The sequence below is a fragment of the Polypterus senegalus genome, chromosome 14, assembly GCF_016835505.1.
Source record: "Polypterus senegalus isolate Bchr_013 chromosome 14, ASM1683550v1, whole genome shotgun sequence".
NCBI lineage: Eukaryota > Metazoa > Chordata > Cladistia > Polypteriformes > Polypteridae > Polypterus > Polypterus senegalus.
Genome location: NC_053167.1, coordinates 145,432,745 through 145,456,103, shown reverse-complemented (window position 1 = coordinate 145,456,103; position 23,359 = coordinate 145,432,745). Strand labels below are relative to the sequence as shown.

Below are 23,359 nucleotides of genomic sequence, written 5' to 3'. Positions count from 1 at the left end.
AAAGGCCATCGGTCACCTCCGGGCGTGGCACGTCACTTGGCGGTGCTGAACGGGGACACACAAGGAAAGGTCAAAGCGGTGCGCGTACATTGGAATGACACACTTTCAGCTGAAGGAATCACTGGGCTGTGAAAAAGTATTGGCCCCCTCCCCACCAATCTCTACTTTTGACAGTAAATGTCTTCAGGTCCTCAGACAAGATGTAATGTTAGATGAAGAGAACCTGAGGAGAACACCATTTCTACTCTACATTCAAGTAATAAACTCATCCAAGACCAGTATTGACCCCCGTGAAAAGGTATTTGCCCCCTTAGGTATTCCCCGAAACAGCTGGTGACAGTTCACCGATAACTGGACTCACTGAACACGGCCAGTCATGGAGGTTTAGGAGCGACGTCAAAGTCCTGACCTGCAGACCTGAAATGAGCAGCTGACGCCACTGGGCACTCCGATCAAATTAGGGGAAGCTAATGCTGCCACCGAGTATAGAAACTATGGGGTGGTGAGGGAGTGAATGAACAAAGTCCTGCAGTGTGTGTTCCCTCAGGTTCTCTTTCTCTAATGCTGCAGTATTTCTAAAGGGCTGAGGCCATTGGTGTGGGCACCACGTGCATAGAGGATATGAGGAAAGGGGCAACACTTTAAAAACAAAAACCAGTGTGTCACCTGCCCACAACCCCTAACACTCCACGCTGGAGCAGGGAAGCAACAACTTGACTGACTGGCACATGCCCCACGGCCTAATTACCTAGGCACCATTGGACTGACTGGCACATGCCCTCCTTACCTAAGCACCATCGGACTGACTGGCACATGCCTTCTGTACCTAGGCACCATTGGACTGACTGGCACATGCCCTCCTTACCTAGGCACCACTGGACTGACTGGCACACGCCCCATGCCCTCCTTACCTAGGCACCATTGGACTGACTGGCACATGGCCTCCTTACCTAGGCACTATTGGACTGACTGGCACATGCCCTCTTTACCTAGGCACCACTGGACTGACTGACACATGGCCTCCTTACCTAGGCACCACTGGACTGACTGGCACATGGCCTCCTTACCTAGGCACCATTGGACTGACTGGCACATGCCCTCCTTACCTAGGCACCACTGGACTGACTGGCACACGCCCCACGCCCTCCTTACCTAGGTAGGGGATGCATGGCGTCATGCTCAAGCTGCCCACGTACTCTCGCAGCCGCTGGTAATTGTTCTCCTTGGACATGAGGTACTCCAGTTTCTCAAAGGTGGTTTTATCTTTGCGACTCAGCAGCTGAAAGCAGAAACGTACGAGACACGGGGGGGTGAGGTGGCCAATCGGCAGCTTTCAGAAAGACAGCAGCGTGCCAGTGGGAGAGGACAGCCACTTACCGCCCAGGTCTTGGTAAGCCTGAAGATGGGCGCACTCTGCAGCCCGGACACCACGGCCATCAGCGCGTGCAGATTATTGAGCTCGCAGAGTTTCTGTAGGGGTGCAGGAGAGAGAGAGAGAGACAGCCAGGTGAGTGAACGAGGTGACAGAGGGGCTTCGGGGGGCATAGCCCACTTCTCTGTCCACAGGGCCTCAAAGACAGCCAGCTGGTTTGGGCGTTTGTGTGTGCCACAGCGAGGCAAAGTCACATCAAACCTCAAAACATGGCTGCCTTCTGGTCTAAGGAGCACTGCAGCCTCTCCTCGATTCTGAGGAAACATCGACGTGTCACCTGCCACCTGGGGGACTTTAAGCCATCAGGCACAGCGTCACTTCAGTAAACCCGGGGAGGCCGCCGAGTGAAAGGCTTCAGCCCACACGTCCCTCAAGTCATGAGACGAGGAGGATGACCGCCAAACGTGGGACACCCCAGCCTTACCTTTCCTGTTTTGATGTAATGACTCAACACTTCGGCCCTGATTTTCAGGGTCTGCGCATGAAGAATTTCACGGACCACCCAGAAGCTGACCTGCAAGAGAGGAGACAGCAGAATCAGTGGAAGAAACCGAGCTCTGGCAACGAGGGGGCAGCTGCAAGAAAATGAGGAAAAGGCTGCAGAGATTCGGCACATTGGCGGGCGCAGCTCAGATGGAGCGGCACAAGAGAAAAGAGTGGCAGAGTGAGGCGGGCAGCAGCTGCAAGGGGGCCGGGCGGGAGTGGGATCTGGGCCACATACAGCAGCTGTCACCCTGGCGTGACCGACACCTGACCACAGGGCTAGGCAGTGGTGTGGGCAGGCACCCGGCCATCTGGGGGCCACTGTGGGTCTGGGCAGAGCTGAGGGCATAAAGCGGTCAGAAAGAAAGAGAAGCCAGCCAAGGTGGCATGAGCACATCCTGCTCTCGTGAGAGATGACCACCGCCCTGGCCGTTGAGGCACCAGGCCCACACTGCTGTCCAACTCGACTTGACGTCGGGACTCTTGGGGCTTGTTAGGCTCAATGGCCTGTTGTGTCCAAAAGAACCGGTGCCAAGCGGCCAGCTGACCGAGCGCCAACAGCCTGTCCAAACGCTGCCCACATGACGCCACTTACTCACCAGGTTAAACCTCCTCGTGAATGCCACAGCGTTGGGGGCAGAGCTGTGCTTTTCTTTTTTATTCCAGCCGCAGCTCGACAGCTCCTGTGGGAAGTGAGAACACAACAAAGAAATGCGTCAACAAGAGAGCCTGGGTGTAAACTAGCAGGCGGCCCCCCGGGGATGGCGGCCAACAGCTGTGCAGATCGTAGGCCAGTAAGACACAGTGAGGCTGCTGGGAGTACCGTACCAAGTGCCAAAGGCGCAGCGCTGCACAGTGCAGCCAGGAAACGTGGCCTTCGGGGGGCTCTTCAACCCCACGCGCCAACTCCGTCCAGTTACTGTTCGGCATGAGGACTCCCCACCAGGAGATACGGCGAAGTGGAGTGCCAGCCTGGCTGTCTGCAGAGACCACAAGGAGAGCCCCCCAGACTCTGCCAGCTTCGCTTCTGTGAAAAATGGGCACGACTTAGGGCACCTACCGGGACTGGGCACACAGGAGAGACAGACTGACTGGCATTACAGAGATTACAGAGCAGTGAGCTAACGGGAGGTGGGCACACGGTCAGCTCGTTTACAGCAGCGCTCTCGCTTGGGGCAACATGGGTTCAAAGGAAAGGAAGGCAGCCAGCCGTCTGGTGAGCAAGAGGCCAGAGCGGTCGGTGCCTTTAATGAAAGCAAGATGCAGGGACACCAAATCCCTCGCATGTGCTGCCAATAAAAATTCCACTCGGCCTGCCAGGAGGTTGCGTCTTCGATGTTTTTGAGAGATCACGAAGTCGGATTGAGGCTTCGCTCAGCCATCTTGTCTGTGCCTCAAAACACATCACGCTAATTGCCCCTGAGGTGCGGACCAATTGTCAGGTTTTTTTCCATCCTCGCGGCCCGCGGTCGCCAGGATCGCGTGGCGCCGAGACACTCGGCGAGGCACGACGCAGAGCGCCAACATCTCCCGATGGCCACTCGCGCCTGGCTTGTCACAGAGGCGTCTGGGTGTGCGCACCTCTCCAGAATGACAAATGAGAGGAAAAAGCAAATGCGTTACTGGAAATGGCCCAGCACGTCCAAGATAAATGACAGGAATGTACAATCCCAGTTGGAAGGTTTGCCAAGTGCCTCCCGCCACTCACCTCCGGCTGGATGGCTTTGAAGACGGGGGCATCCATCAGCGTGATCTGGCCCTGAAATGTAGGAGAGCAGAGTGAGTGGCGAGAAGGAAAAAAAAAAAAGTCACCCAGCAGGGGGCGCCGGAGCTCACTCACCGCATACTCCTCAGGGGTCACCATGAGGACATCAAACACCACGGCATCAAAGCTCTTCTTCAGCTCCGACGAGGCCTGCTCGCTGAGAGACTCCGAGCTGCTGGCCCCCTGCTGAACAACAAAAGGTCACGAGGGGTCCCAATGGCCAGGCAGGGGTCCACAAGGGAGAAGAGCAGCAGAAACTCACCTCAGGAGCAGCTACGGAGACGGCGCCCAGCTGCCCGTTGGCCAAGTCCATCATTCCCATACCATCAGTCTCCTCCTCGTGGGCAGGGCAGTAAAGCCATGGGATCTGCGGAGAGAAGGGGACAATAAAAGCAAAGCCAGCGTCGGCTCCATGCAGCCCCACACTAAGGTGTCACTAAGAAAGGAGCCGAGCCAATGTGCCCATACCACGCTAGTTTGGGAAAGCCCCCTTGTCCACACGGGTGTCCGACACCGCGTGCATTTGACTCCCTGCAGATCAGAGACCACCAACTAAGTTAAAGGCTGGCGATTTACACGTCCTGCTCAGGATGAGGCCAGTAAAGGCCATGAGGAGTGAAACGACGTTAGGCAGCTGCTTCCATCAAAGTCTCCATGTTCTGGGCCAGGCAAATGGTAACGTCTCCAGTAATGTCACAACTGTCACCTTCCAGAAGTACTGTATGTGACTTACAGCCTTCACTTAAACCTGAGAAGCTCCGAGAACCTTTGAAGCTCCTAAAAGAAGGGTGGTCAGGACTTACGACTGCTATCACGTCTTGTGGGCAAACGACAGCTTTCACTACGCCAGCTCCGTGTGGCGCGACTCCCGATTCTCGGTCTCAGTTTATCACCGGCAGCGGCTGCGACTACGTTCAGTTACACGTGTCTTATAATCACTGGAAGAAAGGCAGGTGATCGAGACACAATGAAAGCGATCGAGCAGCAAGTGCCAAGACAGAAACCAATTTGATGACAACATGTGACCTGAAGTTGCGCCAACGTGACCGAAGTTCATTCACCGCACACGCGGACTCAGAAAGTCAGCGCTGTGACCCACGACGTGCTGGCCATATGAACCCCCCTATCTGGTAAAGCTCCTTACTAACAGACTCGATGTGTGACAGACGAGTACCAGCAAGAGTGACAGGGAAGGACACGTGGGCGAGAGACGCTGGCACTGAGCTGGAGGTGGCAGGGTTAAAGATGTGCACTGGACAGACAGGATTAGGAACGAGGACATTAGAGGGTCAGCTCAGGTGGGATGGCGTTAGTTTGGACCTGAGCAGAGGAGAGATGCTGGGCATATTGGGAGAAGGGTGCTAAGGACAGAGCTGCCAGGGAAGAGGAGAAGAGGAAGGCCTAAGAGAAGGTTTATGGAGGTGACATGCAGGTGACGGTGGTGACGAGGACAGGAAGATATGGAACAAGATCATCTGCTGTGGCGACTCCAGCTGAAAGAAGACGATGATGACGACGATGAGCGCTCAGACTCTGCCGGCACAATTCCTTCTCTCAGAGTCAACACAATGAACACTGGGAGAGGCGCACGCTGGCAATGCCACACGATGAAGACAAAGACAGGATCTGTGAAGCTGTTTGAGGTTTGCCACCCATATGAACAACAGTAACAATGAAATAAGAGAATACAACGAAAAGAGAATTCACCAAACAAATGATACAAAATCTACATAACGGGATAAGAATGATGATTAATAACAATACGGAGGTCACCAGAAGAACCTCCAGTGGCGCGACTTCTCAAATGACAATATCGATACGACACAATCAATTGTCTCTATTTATAATCAAACTTTATAGTAAAGTGATACTTTCGCACTTAGGGAGGTCGAAGGCGGTGGAATCTTTTCCTGATCATATTAAATAAAAGGCAAAGCCATAACTCACTGACTGACTGACTGACTCATCACTAATTCTCCAACTTCCCGTGTAGGTAGAAGGCTGATATTTAGCAGCTCATTCCTTACAGCTCACTTACAAAAGTTAAGCAGGTTTCATTTCGAAATTCTACACGCAACGGTCGACAACGGTCGACAACGTCCGCCATGTTGAACTTTCTTATTCTTGGCCCCATCTTCACGAAATTTGGTAGGCGGCTTCCCTGCGCTAACCAAAACCAATGTACGTACTTATTACGGTGGTATAATGCCACTTTTAGCCACCATATTGAACTTTCCAACGTCACTAATTCTCCAACTTTCCATGTAGGTAGAAGGCTGAAATTTGGTACTTACTTCGGTGGTACGATGCCACTGTCGGCCGCCATATTGAACTTTTCAACGGTCTTTGTTACTTATGGGCGCATCTTCAAGAAATTTGCTACGCGGGTTCCCAACGCTAACTGAATCCTACTTACGTACAAATATATACGTCCACAGCCTGCAGCTCGGTCACCGTGTGAGGCGGCGTTGGGTCCCACGTTGTTGGCTGCCTGCCCATATAAGGCCGTCCGTCGCTCCGGTCTCTACATTCTCTTCCTTGCTTCGCCACGGGATTCACGTCTCCCTACTGATAACTGCAGCCTTTTTGTTTAATCCACGGCTTCTCCGCTGTTTTATTGTTCATTTATTACAATTATAGTTATTGTGTAGGTATTTTACACTTACTTTACATTATTTCCTTTATCATTCCAACTGTACCCCCATTAACATGTCTATCGAGGTGATCACCATCGATCAAAGAACTGTCACTTACCGAGTGGTTTCCATGCACAGAGATGGCGCCTGCCTTTTCCATTCTCTGTGTTACATATTGCACGGCCATATCAGGCTCACTCTTGATATCCATTGTGTCTTATGTATTGAATGACTGGGACAGGTTCAAGGTGTGGACTGATGACGTACAGGAGATAATTAGACTACACAGGAGCACTTGAAGAGTGAAATGCTTAAGCCCTTCACCTATGGATCTGCATGTGAGTTGATGGCTGCCACTGAATTGTTTGGTTGTCACTTTCAAGTGTACCGAAATGGCCAAATATTTTACACCTTTAGACAACCGCCAATGCCTCTTAAACATCTTAGATTCACAGGTGACGATTTCAGTAGTGGACACTTTGATGTTTATGAATGTTTAAACTCTCAAAAGCTGGATGTGAAGTTATCGATGAAACTGGTTGTGTGCTTACAACGCTTGACAGATGCCGAATGTCACTTCAACACAAGTCCTACAAATACTGTCGTCATTGAAACAAACCATGAAACTCAAACCGATTATGACAGCAGCAATCCAAGCTGTGAGATCTGAGACAAGATTACTGTTCACATGGCCGACTGTACGTTACATGCTCAAGAGTAAGATCAGCGCACAGCTTGGTCAGATTACAACCGGAGGGCCGAACTGACAACGTGACATACAAAGAGATCCTTAACAAATAATTATTGGGAGATTTACACTCAGTTTAAAAAGGTTTAAATTGAGTTGTAGACACCTAAAAACATAGACGTGGTGTCAGGGTAGAACGGCACTTTGTGACATGTGATCAGGACTAGCTGTGCCCACATCTCCACCCCGTAGCAGTGAAACGGGACAAAGTTGAAAAATCAATTCAAAAAATAAAAATGCATTTTGTATTGAGAAGAATTCCGAGGGCCTCCTCATATCAGGGTGAGAATTCAGGTGTGATCTCTTTGGCAAAAATGTACAAAGTCGTCAAGGTATCTCTGGCCAATCGGAAGGTCAGACGTTGGCACCATACCTGATCCTGGAGAGCGAAGCGTGGGGAGAACAGCACATGACCGTGATGTCTCTGCCAATCAGCAGCCCCCCTCTAAAACACACGGAGCTCCGATCTCAAAAACATCAAACGTTGCTCCTCAACAATCTCAAGATGAGGACGTCTGCTGAACAAACGGCCATCGCTAGCTAAGCGGAGTCGAGGTGCGCTCCAGCACGTGGCGAGAGGAGGATGATGATGTGCGAGTGAGGAGCCGCTCTCTCAGATTAGCGTGAATATCTCGCTCCTGCAAGCAAACTCTGACACTCGGCACGATGCGAGAAGTCGCAAAATCCACCGGAAAGTTCAAGCAAATTATAGAGAAAAAAAAAAAAAAAGATCGAAATCCGTGAAGTCGTTCTCTCGTTACGGTTACGCCCCGAGGCAGACATGTGAGTGAGGACGGCCGTAGCCCCATAAGTCTCTCGCGGATTCACGCTAATAAATCGGTAACCATACTTGGCGTGATGAGAAAGTCGTAAAATCAAGAGAATGTTCAAATTCTAGAAAACAACCCGATCTCAATCTGGGAAGTCGTCCGCTCATGAAAAGCAGGCAGACAGACAGACAGACAGACGTTGGATTTCGTATTATATATTATATAGGTTTATATAAAGAAGACAATGAGAGCGGAAATGAAGAAGAAAATCCTAAAATGAAGCGTACTGGCAGGAACACGACGGGCCCGTGACATCTTTATATTTACATGGCATGTTCAATGGTCACACGTTATTCTTAAACTGTGCAAATGAAAATAAAGTTAGTAACAGTTATTGAAAGAATGTGCGCGATACTGAATACAGTTTTTAATATCGTGTACACATTTCTATTTCCATGATGCCAAACATTCGGGTGGCTGTTTAAATAAAATACGACTTGTGGGTTTTCTCAAATTTCTTATCTTTTTATTGTTATAATTATAAACACAGTTTACTTGGAAATTCACCCAAGTGTCCAACTGAAGTGTCACAGAACGGTGACAGGCGTCCTAATCTGGGATATAAGCTCTCACCGAGGCCGCGGTCCAAGCATCTTCGACTTATCGTCTTCACACAGATGGACGTCATTTCAAAAACAGTATTTTTGGACTCAGGAAGGTCTAAAACGTCAAGAATCATCAAAATCTCGAGACTGAATTTTTTTCCGATTCCCATACTTTTGTCTAAACTGTGAATACGAGAAAATGAAAATGGACATCAAAGAAAGAACGCGAGCTTAGGGACTCGCCATACGGCACTACAGAAACGTACCCCGGTCCGCCGACATCGACGACTTCCTTCACACACCAGAGTGCTTACAATGCAGCATATGAAGGTAAAGATGGAGGAGCTCAAGTGAAGAACACGAGCGTCAGGGAGCAGTCAGCGTGGCTTCAGATGGGAAACATCGGGTTTGAGCGAAAGAGAGGAGGAGATGTGCGAGGAAGCACCAAAGCCGAGGCCCCCCAGCAGCCCCCGGCCTGAGTCACCTCACTTCAAATCCCACACAGGAGCCACAAACACATGGATGGCATTTTGCCGTGGAGGCCATTGAGGTGACACTGCAATCAAATGACCAAACTCTCAATAGAAGACGAGGTGACCAGCGGGCGACTGAATCAGAATGTTAAATAAAGAGGAGACGACGGGCAGTTGTGCTTTGGACGTCTGACAACTCAGGCTCTCCGGGTCCATTAGGGTCGTCTCACATTGCAGGCGTCCAGAGACCTCCTGACAACTCACAGACACAACCGGCTCCTCCATATTGGCCTTCTAACCTACTTGCACTTTTCACTCGTCCTCAAGCGTTGCTCCTCCTCCAAAAGCCCCTCTGGCGAGACTTAGGACGAGGGTCACGTGCCTCTCAAGCCGTATCTCACAATGGTTCTCCAGTTATCATGAACAGGAGGAGTCACGTGCTGCCTCACCATTAGCCTCGTGTTAGGATGACATGAATGGCGCTGCTGTTCTTCTGGGACACTGCGACATGCTGGCCTTCCATGTTTTCATTGGCACTCTCAGAGAAGCCCCTTGCTCAGGACAAACTTGGCCCCCCTCAATCATCTGCTTCACGTCTGTGGTCTTCACGCCCCTGCTCTTCTTGAATGGAGCACAGTCTGCCCCACAAAGTCCATTAGTCCCCTCCAGGCAGGAGACAAATGTTCACTGTGTGCGGCCTTGTGTCACGTATTGTGTGACATGAGACACAACAGTAAGTGAAAAAGACCCCAGAAAAAGCAGGGGGTTTAAAAATCGGACTGAAAAACCAAGAACTACAGTATGACACGCCACACTGGCGTCACCCTGTCAGTACAATGGAGGGTGTGCTGGCACATAAGAAACGTGACCAACGAGGGGGGACCACTCAGTCCAGCAGGCTCATCTGTTTAGCTAGCAGCTCGGCGGTCCTCGTACCTCGCTCAGATCCATCTGCCTCGGTGGTCTCTCCCAGACTCCCACAACTCAGCAGTTACAGGACGGGGGGCCGCGACCGCAGGTCAAGCACTTCACACACACTCTTAATTTAGCGAGTCTTGCCCTCGGCCGAGTTTTAGAAAGCACTGCTGCCTCCACGGACCTGTCATCAAATCAAACTCGACTGGAGCCGACCTTCACATTCTTCATCTTGAAAATGTTGGGAAGTTAAGGCGCTTTCTAAATAAACGGGATTCTGAGAAATTAATTCCTGCATTTACTTCTAGTAGGATTGACGACTGCAATGCGGTGTTCACTGGCTGTTCAAACTGTTCTCTATTCAGCCTCCAGTTAATCCAAAATGCTGCTGCAAGAATTATTACAAGAACTAGAAAATACGAACACATCACTCCAGTTCTTAAATCTTTACACTGGCTCCCAGTTAAGTTTAGGGCAGATTTCAAAATCCTCCTTTTAACATATAAAGCATTAAATGGCCAAGGTCCGGCTTACTTGTCTGAACTTATCATGACTTACAAACCTGAGCGCACGTTAAGATCTCAAGATGCCGGTCTGCTTAGGATTCCAAGGATTAATAAAATAACAGTGGGAGGTCGAGCTTTTAGTTACAGGACCCCTAAACTGTGGAGTGGTCTGCCTGCCAATATCAGAGATGCCCCTTCGGTCTCAGCTTTTAAAGACTCACGACTTCAGTTCAGCACACCCTGACTAGAGCTGCTGATTAACTGTACAGACTGTCATTAGCACTAAGACACCAGTAACATGATCTGTGTTAGAATGTGTTACTCACCCTCACCTCTTCTGTTTCTCTTCTCGGTACTCAAATGTGCCACTCGGTGCCCACGGCCCACCTGCCAAGTTATCTGCCTACCTAAGACAATGTTATCCCTGATGGAGGATCGCAGGAATTGTGGGGTCCTTTCATCGGATTGGCTGGCCCAGCGCAGTTTCAGCTGTGGAATGGCCAACTGGGGGAGGCAGCTTGATGGCTGAAGTCTCCAGGACTCTCTGAACAAATCCAAATCATATTATGGGATATCATCTACTGTGGACCTCTGCTCTGTACTTGTCATATTTCTATTGTTCTATTATATTAAATTGGGGATGACTTGTGTTCTCTTCTGTGTTTCTTTTTGACACCCACTGCATGCCCAACCTACCTGGTAAGGGGTCTCTCTTTGAGTTGCCTTTTCCGAGGTATCTTCCATATGTTTCCCTACAAGGGGTCTTTCCTTAGAGAGTTAAAGCTGGGGGTGTCAGAAGCCCACTGTGGGCCTCCTTATGTGATTTTGGGCTACACAATAATAAATTGTATTGTATTGTAATCCTCCAACGCCACAGCGAGCAGCAGCTCTAAGGGTCCACAGACGAGAGGACGAGCGCTCGAGACATCGACCGACCTGCCGCTGATACTGAAGAAGGGGGGCATTAAAGCAAGGAGGAGTAAAGCAGCCGCAGTGGCTCTCGACAGCAGGCCTCCAGCATGGCAGAAAAATAGAGAGCAGCCAAACGCGTGCGTTTCTCAGCGAGTGACGGGGACAGTGTCACAGCGGTGGGGTCTCAGCTTCATGCAGAATGTGACATTCACACTTCTCTTAGAAAGAAAGATTACAACATCCGACGTTCTTCACAGGACGTACAGCTCAGATCGGTGAGGCGTGCAAAGCAGGAAACACAAGGATGGCCAGCATCAGTGCAATGGAACAAAAAGCCAAACTCAAACCCAGGTGGTCCTGCGTCTCAAGCTGCCGCCGGGCGAAGAATTGACGTCAACATTTAAAATGAGCCCACAAATCCAGCTGTTAAAGCAGGCGCATCCGACCACCGATCAGAATTGGTCTAAGAAGGCGTCACACCGAGGGGACACGGCACTGTGACGCCTGAACAGAACATTAGTTGGACGGTTGGCGAGTCGTCTCGTCTCGTGCCCAACATCCCAGGCTCCCTTCTTCTCACACTCCCAGCTTTAGTTTCAAGTGCAGCTTTTCTTGAGCCTCCATTTTGTTCTCTCTGAGGTGGAAGTGAGCAACACGGGGGGGCACTACAGCCAGGTGGCTCGTCTCCTCCGGCTCTGGTGTCCCAGCACACCTCAGACTACAAAGAGAACAGCAGGAGGTGCCACCTGCACAAATGGGGTGTGCTGATGAATCTGAGAGCAGCCTGCAAAGCCAAAGGGTCTCTACAGCCCATCATTCAGGGAGTGGGCATGGCGGGGGCACACCAGAGCAGGAGACCACGTGGTGTTCTACATCTCCGCGATGGCCAGTGTGGTGGGCTCACTTCAAGCCGATTAAGAAGGTAGGCTCAGTTATGGGATGCCACCTGGCCACGCTGGCGGTGGTAGTGGACAGACGGCCATTATGAACGATGCTGCTCACCCTCTGTCTGTCTGACACACCAGGACTTTCAGAGAGATGACCTGAGGATGGCGTCATAAGCACAGCAACATGGCTTCATCGTGTCGCGCGGTTGTCTTTCTTTTTGTAATTCTTGTACGAATTTCAGAGTATTTGTTACATTTTTTTTGAGCTTCTGTAAAAAGTCACATTTTCAAATATCTAGCCATTCATTCCTTTTCTGCATTCGCCTGCGCGGGTCACCTGGCGCTCTCTTAAAGGGTCCACCAGTATGCATGTGACAGTATGACCACATGACCATCATCAGCTATGTGACATTCTCTCGGCTAACCATCCGCCCCTCCGATAGGAGCACCTCAGGGCAACGCCTTCCGCATCTCCAACCCTATTGGTGGATTTTGTGTGTCCCCCCCGCAGCCCTCAGCCACAGATTAATCCAATGGGCTAAAGCTGGGGTGGGCAGCGTCGGTCCTGGAGGGGCGCGGTGGCTGCTGGTTTTTGTGCCAACCCAGTTTCTCAACTGTTCCTGACGAAGCTCTTATTGCTGCAGTGACATTTTTCTGCTTCATTTTGGTGGTCTCGCTTGCTAAGGTGTAGTTCAGTCCTAATGAGCTGCATTCGCCGTTTTAATGGCTCCTCACTAACAATGAGACACAAAGGTGCCAGCAGCCCTCTACAGGACGGGTTTCCATTAACACCTCTGTGTGTTCATCGTGTGCGATTGGGTTTAATAAAACACTTGAGAGAGAACTGGGAGACACTGGAAAGGATCCGTTTTAGGGTCCAAACGACAAATGGACAAAATAAGATGCTAACAAGCCATAAAATCAAACAAGGCCCGAGACTGGCAATCACTGCTTTCTAAGTAAGCGACTGGGATGGAATGAAAGCTGCAGCCACCGCGGCCCTCCAAGTCCGACAATGCCCGCCCCAGGGCTGAAGACTTGTGCTGCAGCGTCAAGGCTGACAACACAAAGTTACTGAGGTAGTTACCTTCCTTCACCCGGAGAGCAGGGTGGTCCAGGCACACACAGGCCTCTAACAGCAGGCGACTGGAGACCTCTAGTGGCAGAACGTGGCACAGCAAAGACAGACCTCTGGAGACCCCCACAGTCAGCCTCAGAGATCACTGCTAACAGGGAGATGGAGGGTGTCTGACAGGAGCCACCATGTGCCCAGGCCCCCCATTACTTACCAGCAGAAGTCAGATCCACGCGTCCCGAGCCTCCTGGGGCATCCTGCCCTTTCTCTGATGCGAGGTTTCACAGGGTCATGGAGACAGGCTGCAAAGAAGAAGAGACGCAGTCATTAGAGCAGCACACTCACACCCCCCCAACAGGCCGAGACCCCAGGAGCCGCTCCGCAGAAAGCGTCCGTCTCCTTGTGTGGCAAATTCACAAAACAAGGAATTGTGACGCCAAGTGATTTATTTGCAGCCATTCCACATCGTGGCCGCTGCTTAAATGAGCCCCCGAGACCCCTTTTTCACTTTGAGCCTCACACCGTCTGTAGTCTGTGAAGACCTCGAAGCACAGGGCTTGTCCGGACCCCGAGACGCACAGAGATGGCAGCAGCAGCACCTTTCATTCTGAGAGGTGGACTTCGGGATGCTTAATACACAGAGAGGCACAACCGGGATGGGACGGGACGGGACACCCCGGTCTTCTACAGCCAAGAGGCTGCTGAACACCCCAGGAGGCCAACGAGGGAGCGAGTCACGTCAACGAGCCACAGCTGAGGCAACAATCAATCAATCAATCAATCAATCAATCAATCCTGATCGGCTCGCCAACCTGAACAAGTGGCCGAGTGTCAGACGGCCATTTGTGACTCTGAATGAGCGCAACTCGAAAAGCGAAGGCAAACCACAACAAATAGAAGCTGATGCAGTACAACACGTTTGCAATGGCTGATGGGAAGTTCAAACGGCCATTAGTCCTGCTGAAGCCAAGGTCAAGTGAAGATGGACGCTCGGCCGCAGGACTGCCGTTTGGGCGGAGGCCGTGAAGCTCAGTGATTTACCTTCACATGCAAATTAAAATAACGAGCAACGTACAGCGAGGCTGTGACATCAGCAGCCATTCCACAAGACGGTGCTGTACAAACAGAGAGAACGGGGGGGCTCACCAAGGACCTGAGCAGCCAGAGGGGTCCGACCGGTCCACCTGAACATCGGGCGGTGAGCTCGTGGCTAAGATGTCTGCTTAACTCGGCCACGTCCTTCATGAAGCTCATCAAGGCTGTACGTGGAACTGTCCGGAAACGGCTCACGTCAAGCCCTCCTCAACGCACACACGGCGCCATCGTCAGAATACACAAAGGGAGGTCCGAACATCGGAACTTGGGAGTCGCAGAGGACTCAACTAGCAGAAGGAGTTCAGAAGCCATCAAGAAGGCCAACAGCAGAATGTCAGGTTACATTATTATTATTAATTATTATAATTATATAGCGCCTTGACGTGAGGAGTACAAGTCCCAGGAGGTTCTGCTCAGCTTTATAACACACTGGGGAGGCCTCACCTGGAGTATGGGGGGCAGTTGGGGTCTCCATAAAGACATAACAGCACAGAGGAGAGTAACGAGGTGAGAGTTTGGGGGTCTTAACTACGAGGAGACAATGAAGAGGAGCCCCGACTGAAGGGTTTAAAATGACGAAGGCCATTAGTCTGGGGGATCGAGGCGGGGACTTTAAAATGAGCTCATCAAGAACACGGGGACACCCCTGGACACTCATAAGGTTGTCTTCACTCACTTGGAATGAGTGAGCAAGTGGTGTGGTGGACAGGAGGACTTTAGGGGTCTTCAGACTCGACTCGATGTTATTGTGGAGGAGGTAAGTGGACAGGACTGGCGAGCTCTGGTGGGCCGACATCTTCACCAGCTGGTTTAATCCGCTGGAATCACACGGCACGACGCTTTTTAGTCGTCGCCTTCATCCACGTGACCTTAGCGAGTCATGCACAGTTGGGCCACATGCCTGTCACCACCCACCATGAAGGACAACTGGGCCGAGGACAGGCCAGTCAGCCCAACAAGGCTTGCCAATCCCAGTCACCCAATGTCTCCAGAATAACACCGTTAGGCTGCAAGTTCATGAAATGTTGGTGATGTGCCATCTGTTGGAATGACAAATGCTGCGCATTTTATTACACGTTGCATTACAAAATGTATTCCACTCAATGGTGCGCCGCCAATGTGAACGGCAAGGTCCCCGGCGACCACTCAGACGGGTAGCACAGCTCACGGCGAGTATGGTGGGAGTACCCGCTGAATATGCAAGTGGTCTGTCTTCATGCTGGTGGGCACGGCTCCTTTCCCTCTGCACCTCACCCGGCACTGTCAGAAGCCCCACCGCCTCGACTCTAACCGATGACAATTTGCTCCCACGGTCCCATTAGATCGTCTGCGCCCGGGCTCGGCCCCTCATTCTTTACGTTTTGGGCCCCAACTGAACCAGAGGTCCTGAAATGCAACGGGCAGCCCCGTTTCCTGCAGCGTTCACATCAAAGACCTCCAAGGACGCGTCACCTCAACAAGTCGTCCCCAACGCTGTCACGATGGACACCTTCATGACATGAGGATTTCAATAACTTCAGGGACCAATAAGGACACGCAGGACAGATGAGTGCTTGGTTAACTATGCCCCCTCGCCAGCTCCATGATGCCCATATCCAGTAGGAGATAGCACAGACACTAAGGTGGGGGTACGCAAGGGTCTCCGATTTCTATCTGAATCCATTCACGTTTATCATGGCAACATCAAGGTGCATGCTGGTCAGACGTGCCAGTTAGGACTTCATTGCTCTCTGGGCACAGCCTTCAGGTGCTCATGCCCAACCAGTCATAGCAGCCCACTCAGCCGGAGATCTGCTGGTCAACACACATACAGCAGCCCTCATCGGTGCCAAGCATCAGCCCCCATTGTCTTACCTTAAGCCCACCCCTCAAAGGAAGAATAAGGAGGCGGTGGGCTCCAGCCAGGTCACGAAGAGAGCTCTGAAAACAACAAATGCCACACGACGACCTGCGACTTCTCTACGCGTGTCTGCTGCCTTTTCACGTTCACTCACATCCACAAAGGAAAGGCGTCTTCCTGGCCGGCGGGCGTCTGTCTGCTCCTCATCCTGCTCGTCCGGAGACGATCGAGGCCCACGACTGGGCCAGGCTCATCACGCAGCATGCAGTGTGGGGGCACTAACTAACGCACAAGACCTCACATGTAACTCACTCCCAGTGCCAGGCCTCCCCATCGGCGCTCTAAAGCACTCAAACACCTACACGGTGGGCCTGAAGTGACAAACGAGGACAAGTCAACATGCTAGGGTCTCAAGTGCCCGGGTCAGCTCGTATGTTTACCACATCACATGACTGAGACCCCCAAGAGATCACATGAGAGCAAAAAAAAAACTGTCTTAGTGCCCACCTTGGAAGTACCACAGAGCCGTACCAATGAAGACATTCATTAAAACAGGCCCTGAAACAGGAACCTGGCACTTCCTGACTGGTGCCAAGTAGCCCTAGCAGAGTGGGTTCACTCCGCCATCCTCGCCATTCACGTGCCACGTTGCACAGTCACGTCCAACAAGCGCATCAAGGGAACTTGCATGAAATGACGGCCATTCTGCAGGTGACCCGGAAGGCTCAAAAATGGCAGGGTGACACAACCCACAAGCCCATGCGGCCATATGCAAATGAGCCTCATTGACATTCAGGGCTGCCAGTCAGGCCACTTCATACACTGATCTCTGCACAGTGGCTTTAGAGGGTCCTTCCTGTCACCTGTCTGATCCGTAGGCGCTAATCCATGTGTACCACTGTGCCACTCCCTGCCACCTGTCCCCGCCTCCAGTGTTTGTTTGCCAAGGGCCACTGCAGCTGGCACATCTGTTTGATCGAGGACAGCAGAACTGTTCTGGGATGTCTGCTGCCATACACAAGTGTATGCATATTGGGTTTGGGGGACCCCACCTTGGCAGAGGACCCTGACGGGTAGATAAGCAGACAGAGATAGAAAAGGCGCTATATACACACACACCGATCAGCCACAACATTCAAAGCACTGGCAGGTGAGGTGCGTCACACTGACCAACTTGTCCCAACGGCGCCCGCTACATCGGGCAGCAAGTCGGCAGTCAGCTCTTCGAGGTCACGTGTTGGACAAGCGCAAGGATCCGAGAAACTCTGATGTGGGCCACCAAATTGGCAGCTCTAGTGCACGGGTACCAAAAGTGGTCCAAGGAAGGACAACCGGTGACAGGGCCATTGGCGTCCACGGCTAGCCCACCGGGTCCGATCCCATCCCAAGGGCCACTGGAGCACAAACTGCTGAAACGCCAAATGCTGGCCATGAGGGAGGGGCATCAGGAGACACAAAGCACCGAAGACTGCGGCGCATCTGCAGAGTGGTCCGAGTGCCCACGCCGACCCCTGTCCACTGCTAAACATGCCTACAATAAGCACACGAGTGTCAGAGCTGGACCACCGAGCAATGCAAGATGGTGGGCTGCTCTGATGAATCAAGGGTGCGAGTCATGGGTGTGCCTGCGTCGTTTACTGGGGGGGAAATGGCAGCAGGGTGCACTATGGGAAGAAGGCAAGCCGGTGGCGGCCATGTGACAATCTGGCCGATGTCCTGCTATTCATGTGACAAGCACCACCTACCTAACCGACTGGTGCGGACCCCACAACAGTATCAGCAGGACGAGGTGCCCTGCCACGCGACTTGGCCTACAGACCCCCAGACCTCACCGGACAGGACACCTTCAGAGGTCTCGCAGGGTCCGCGATTTGAGCTGCTCTGGCTGACAGACAGACGGACAGGAAATGGACTATGAAACACTTAAAGAGGAAAGGCGCTACATAAGAGAGTAGAGATGTGAAAGGCGCTATATAATGGGGGAAATAAGAAGGGAACGACCCAGGAATAAGGGAGATATGAAAGAAAGAGGCCTCACCGTCTGTGTGACGAGTCCCCCAACCGGTCAGTAAAACTCAGGAACAAAAGTAAAAAGGTAAAACCTCAAAGTTCTGTTGCCGTGTGTACTTAAGACCCCCGAGGGTCCACCTCATGACCACATCACCCAATGGACGCTCCGCTCTGACAAGACCAACACTGAACTGGTGGGCCTCCATTCTCAGCCCCACGTGTGCAGGACACCAGGAGGCCAACCACTCCAATGGTGAAGCACGGCAGGGACTGGGCGACCAATCAGGGCTGAGCAAAGTTTAGGGGACGACCTTCTCCAGGGTGCTCTGGACCTCAGGCCGGGCCGAACGTCTTTGTTCTGTCCTGCCACGGACGAGGCTCAGTCACAACACCAGCCATGTCACTCAAAGGGACGTCTCTGGCTGCCCACCGATGGCCTTCATCCAACGTGACGAGAGAGTGAGCGGGTCTGCAGAGAACAGCAGCAGAAAATCCACAAATCCAGGGCTATGAAGCTCGTCACGTCGGAGCCAAGACCACCCAGTGAGAACAACAGCCCAGTGCCACAGATATACGAGACCTCGAAATCGAGAAATGAAAGGACGACACAGAATTGAATGTGTGTCACTCTGTAAAAATAGAGGGGGACAACCAGAGTGACGCACCACCAGAAACAACTGACTGAGGAGTCCTCCGGCAGTGTGGCCTCTGTGTCACCTGGAGACTTCAAGGGACATTTGACGTTTAATCGCAATTAACAGCAGACCCTCACTAAGTGACCACATCACGCGAGTTGGACTCTGCTGTCCATAATGCTATGGAGCCCCCAAAAACCTCAACTCCAGTAAGAATCGGGTAAGAAGAAGCAGGGATTACACGTCATGACCGTCCACGATGTCTGAAAACGACTCGCTGTAGAAAAACGAAACGCGACAAGTGACCTTTGATGGAGTCGCTGAACTCACCTCACGGTTACGCCAGGCTGGCATTTCCCAACTTGCTGGTGCCCCTTCTTTCATTTGGTGGTTTGACACCCCTGTCTGGTCACCGTCGGGTCCACACGTATCTGGACACTGGCACACTTTCATTATGTTGGCTCCGTGTGTCACCACAATGGATTTGAATGAAGAAATCGAGATGTGACTGAAGTGTAGACCTTCAGCTTTCATTGAAGGGCTTTACCTAAAACAACGGGTGAGCCATTTAGGAATGACAGCCATTTTGATACAGGGTCTACAGGGTCCCCATGACCCCCATTTCCAGGGGCTCAAAAGTATTTGGGCAAACTCACTTAATGAGAAATCTCAGGATCAGTTTCAAAATCTGGTTTGGAAATCCACAACTCAATGACGTCAATGACGGCCTGAAGTCTGAGCCCACTGCCATCTCCAAGTGTTGGGTTTCCAGCCCACTGATGTTCTGCCAGGCCTTCACTGCCACCACCTTCTGGTGCTGCTTGCTTGTTGGGCTTTCGGCCTTCAGTTTTGTGTCCAGTTGGGTTGAGGTCCGTGGATTGACTTGGCCATTGAAGAATATTCCACTTCTTTGCCTTGTAAAGCTCTTGGTTTGCTGCCCCAGGATGTTTGGCTCGTTGTCCATCTGTACTGTGAAGCTCGTCCTATCGGTTTTGCAGCATTTGTGTGACAGTATGGTGCCATCTACACTTCAGAACTCAGCTTCTCCCTCCCTCTGCCAGAGGTCACATCATCAATAAACACCAGTGACCAACGTCCATTGGCAGCCATGATGATCAGGCCTCGTCCAGGTGTCACAGATGACGTGGTGTCCACCATCTTGGTACAGTATTTGCTGGTCTTCGTTTCCTTTTTCTTCCAGATCTGTTCTTCTGTCCTTCCTATGCTTTGAGGCTCACCAGTGGTCTGCACCTTGTGCTAAACCCTCGGTCTTTACTTTCATGGAGTCTTCGCTTGATTGTAGACCTTGGCAATGACAGGCCTAAGCCCCCGGCAGAGGGTGGCCTTGGTTTGGCTAAATGTCACGAAGGGGTTCTTCTTCACCAAGGACAGATCTTTCCATGATTGTCCAAGCCTTCTGGCGTTGCTGAGCCCACCAGCGTGTTCCTTCTTTGTAAGGGTGTGCCAGATGGCTGATTTGACCGCTCCTGGGGTCTCTCTGATGGGTTGCTTTGTCTTCTCAGCCTAATGCCAGCCTCATGTTCAGAGTGTACACTTGGAGTCAACTGCAGACCCTATAAATACTGTAGCTTATGAAATGATGAGGGGCCTGCGGACCCCTGGCTATGGAGTAGCTTGTCAGCCAAACGTCCAAATACTTCGGAGCCCCTGGAAACGGGGGGCCGTCCTTTCTAAATGGCTCATTTGACATTTCTGGTAAGCCCCTTAACTTCAATCACATCTCGATTGTTTTTTTCAGATCCATTGTGGTGGCATAAAGAGCCGAAACTACAGAAACTGTTGTCACTGACCAAACACTTATGGACCGCACCGCACGGACTTCAGGACCCCCAACAGGACTAACACTCATGGACGTGTCCTCTAGGACACAATCTGCACCGTTTCTTATTCTTTATTTAAATCTTGGAGCACAAAAGCTTCCGCGTCTACAGAATCGCCATTTTTGCTGCCATGGGCCGGGTGTTTCTGGGGGATCCCCACTCCCATCCCGAGACGTTTCATTATTGGAGCTTCTGCGGGTGCTGCTAGGCCTCCATGGAGCTCCGAGACAAGCCAGGGCTTGGAGTTTGAGGCTAAGGCCCATCGCGAGTGCTTATCTGCCCGATACCAAATTCAAATTCCTCAGCTGAATGAGTGCCCCCCACCCCACTAATGCCTTGTATAGTGCGCCGGCCCACCCGATACACACACACACACACACTCGGGAGGTCCAAAGGGGTCGTGGTGACTCGCCGTAAGGCCACCGTTTTTAGCTGGTGACTCGTTGAACATATGACACGTCACAAGGTGCGGGCGCAGACACACACACGCGGGCAGCACACCAGCAGAAATTATCTAAACGCTGGGGGCTGGGGTGGGGTGGAGGACCCCTGCTTTAGTGGCTGTCACTCTCCAGTCTGTCAGCACTACAAGCACTGATGCTCAAGAAATACAAAAAAAGGTTGAGGGTGACAAATGTGACAGCCAGGCCACCTAAAGAGGGGTCTCAGAATTGGGTCCTACGCAGCGTGGAGTCGGCACGTGAAGAGAACACAAGGATTAAACGCAGCACTTGATACGGTAAACCAGTCGACGTCAGCAGCTGTAAATGTGGCCAAAGCCTACGAAGCCCCCCACCTGAAGCCCCCTTAAATGACTCAAAAGCTCAACAGCTTGTACTGCATGTCCGGCGTTTAATAATTCAGAGATGATTGGACTTGTTTAGAATGGGGGGAGTGGAGTGACGCCCCACTGACCCGGCGGTCCATATCCCCGACTCCTTGATTTGGGGGCGCACGAGGACCGAACCCGAGTGTGACGTGACAAATGAGCAGCGCTGCCCGTCAGTGGACGGGCGCAAATGGAGATTTCTGGACTTCAGTTTTAATTCCAATAAGATCTGCCAGACGCCCAAGAATTTGATTAGCTTGATGTGCCAGTCGGAAATGCACCGTCTATTCACTTGGACAGTTCATTTAATGAAGGAAAAGACAGAGCGGCACACGTCAAGAGCAGGCGGGCAGTGGGCGGGGGGCTCAGAACGGGAAGGTCGATCAGAGGGGCGCCCGCCTGTGATCAAACCTCAAGGTGGGCGAGGAGTTCCCTTGAACACAGAGGGCCAACAGTTCAGGCCGTCAAAAGCCACTGACACTTCTGCGTGGCACCAGGCAGTGGGTCCGTGCCCAACCACTAGCTGGTGGCATCTGTGGCACACAGAAAAGCGAACGGTCCGCTGAGATGCAGGCCGTCACCTGGCTGCACGTTTGCTTTTGTCCCTCACCTTTTTCACACATTCACCGACTTCCAAAGCCGCTGGCCGACACTCCGCGATACAAACTGGCCGCCATCCGAGTGTCCTTGTGGCGCGGTGACGACGTGTCCCATAAATGTGAATGAACATCTCCTACCTTCTCTGCCAAGGCTCTGCACCGTGTCAGCTCAGAACAGCAGAAAACGAACAGAAACCCACTGAAGAACATCCGCTGGCAATGTGGTGTAGGGGCGAAGGCCTTGGATTGGGGGACACGGGGGGTTCAAATCCCACTACTGACACCACTGGGTGGGCCTGAGCAAGTCACCTGACCAACCGACCTACCCGTGCGCCAATGGAAACCATTTCCAACATTTAAGGTGTCAGCCACCTAAGTTAGCATCTAGTTACCAGACTGGGGGTCCGGGAAGGGTCCACGTTGATGTCACATGTTTGAGGAGGGGAGTCAGGCTGGACATAGAAGCGGGAGAGGAACCTCATTAGAATTAGGGTTAGGGGCATCTGGACAGGGATGTGAAAGACCACCTGGTTAAGGACGGTGATGACCACAAAATAGGAGGAGGAGGAGCAGATAATGAAGAATCTGCAGTGCACAATGAAATGTAACAGAAATAAATGTAAAGAGTGACACAAAACGTAGAAATGTGACATCTGAACACACGACAGGCGGGAGGTCCCAACCTCGAAGGCACAGGGGACTAGCAGGAGGGCAGGTGATACAGCGCCCATGACTCAGTGCTGCACCACAGCAGGTCCAGAGATGAGCAGCAAGGAGGAGACAATAAGCTGACGGAGATAAAGAGGAGATGCCACTGAAGGGTCGAGACAGGGACATTAAAACGAGGGCACGGGGACACCGGCGGACCCTTGTGAAGGGTGACGTTGGCCCAAACATCACAAAGTGAACCACAGACATGACCAAGCAGTGTGGTGGACAGCAGGACTCCAGTGGACCTTCAAATGTCACTCACTTGGAGAACTCGGGTGACTAGGACTGGCCTGCTCTCTCACAGGTGGTCCTACTTTGTACCACCCGCCTAAGTCACCTTTCTCAGTTAGTGCCTTCTGACCGGTGCCCTCTTTGTCCCCCCATACTCTCTCACTACCCTTCAGGCCCCACCGTCTCCATGAAGATCTGGGCCTGCCTACGGACGGTGTTGGCACAGTTAGACTGTGATGTTGGCGCCATGCGGGCGTACAGCACTTTACTGGGAGGCCCTGGAGGAATGCTAATAAGGAGGGTGGCGTGAGAGATCACTGGGCACACCGAGCTGTAAGATGAAGCCCCATCAGTCCAGCAG

At 51.9% G+C, this 23,359-nt stretch overlaps 1 protein-coding gene across 5 annotated transcripts in view; it reads right to left on the bottom strand.

Moving 5' to 3' along the window:
* Window positions 1-23,359, bottom strand: part of ralgps2 (Ral GEF with PH domain and SH3 binding motif 2) — a 61,881-nt gene that overhangs the window by 25,989 nt on the left and 12,533 nt on the right. For 3 of the 5 annotated variants that reach the window (XM_039734508.1, XM_039734511.1, XM_039734509.1), the window contains exons 2-9: window positions 13,422-13,509; window positions 3,943-4,047; window positions 3,756-3,866; window positions 3,624-3,674; window positions 2,515-2,598; window positions 1,857-1,946; window positions 1,378-1,470; window positions 1,153-1,279 (exon numbers count right to left, since the gene is read on the bottom strand). In XM_039734508.1, coding sequence (XP_039590442.1) covers window positions 1,153-1,279; window positions 1,378-1,470; window positions 1,857-1,946; window positions 2,515-2,598; window positions 3,624-3,674; window positions 3,756-3,866; window positions 3,943-4,002 — 616 coding nt within the window. In that variant the 5' untranslated portion in view covers window positions 4,003-4,047; window positions 13,422-13,509. The remainder of the gene's footprint in view (window positions 1-1,152; window positions 1,280-1,377; window positions 1,471-1,856; window positions 1,947-2,514; window positions 2,599-3,623; window positions 3,675-3,755; window positions 3,867-3,942; window positions 4,048-13,421; window positions 13,510-23,359) is intronic. The other 2 variants (XM_039734510.1, XM_039734512.1) reach the window with 1 other exon arrangement.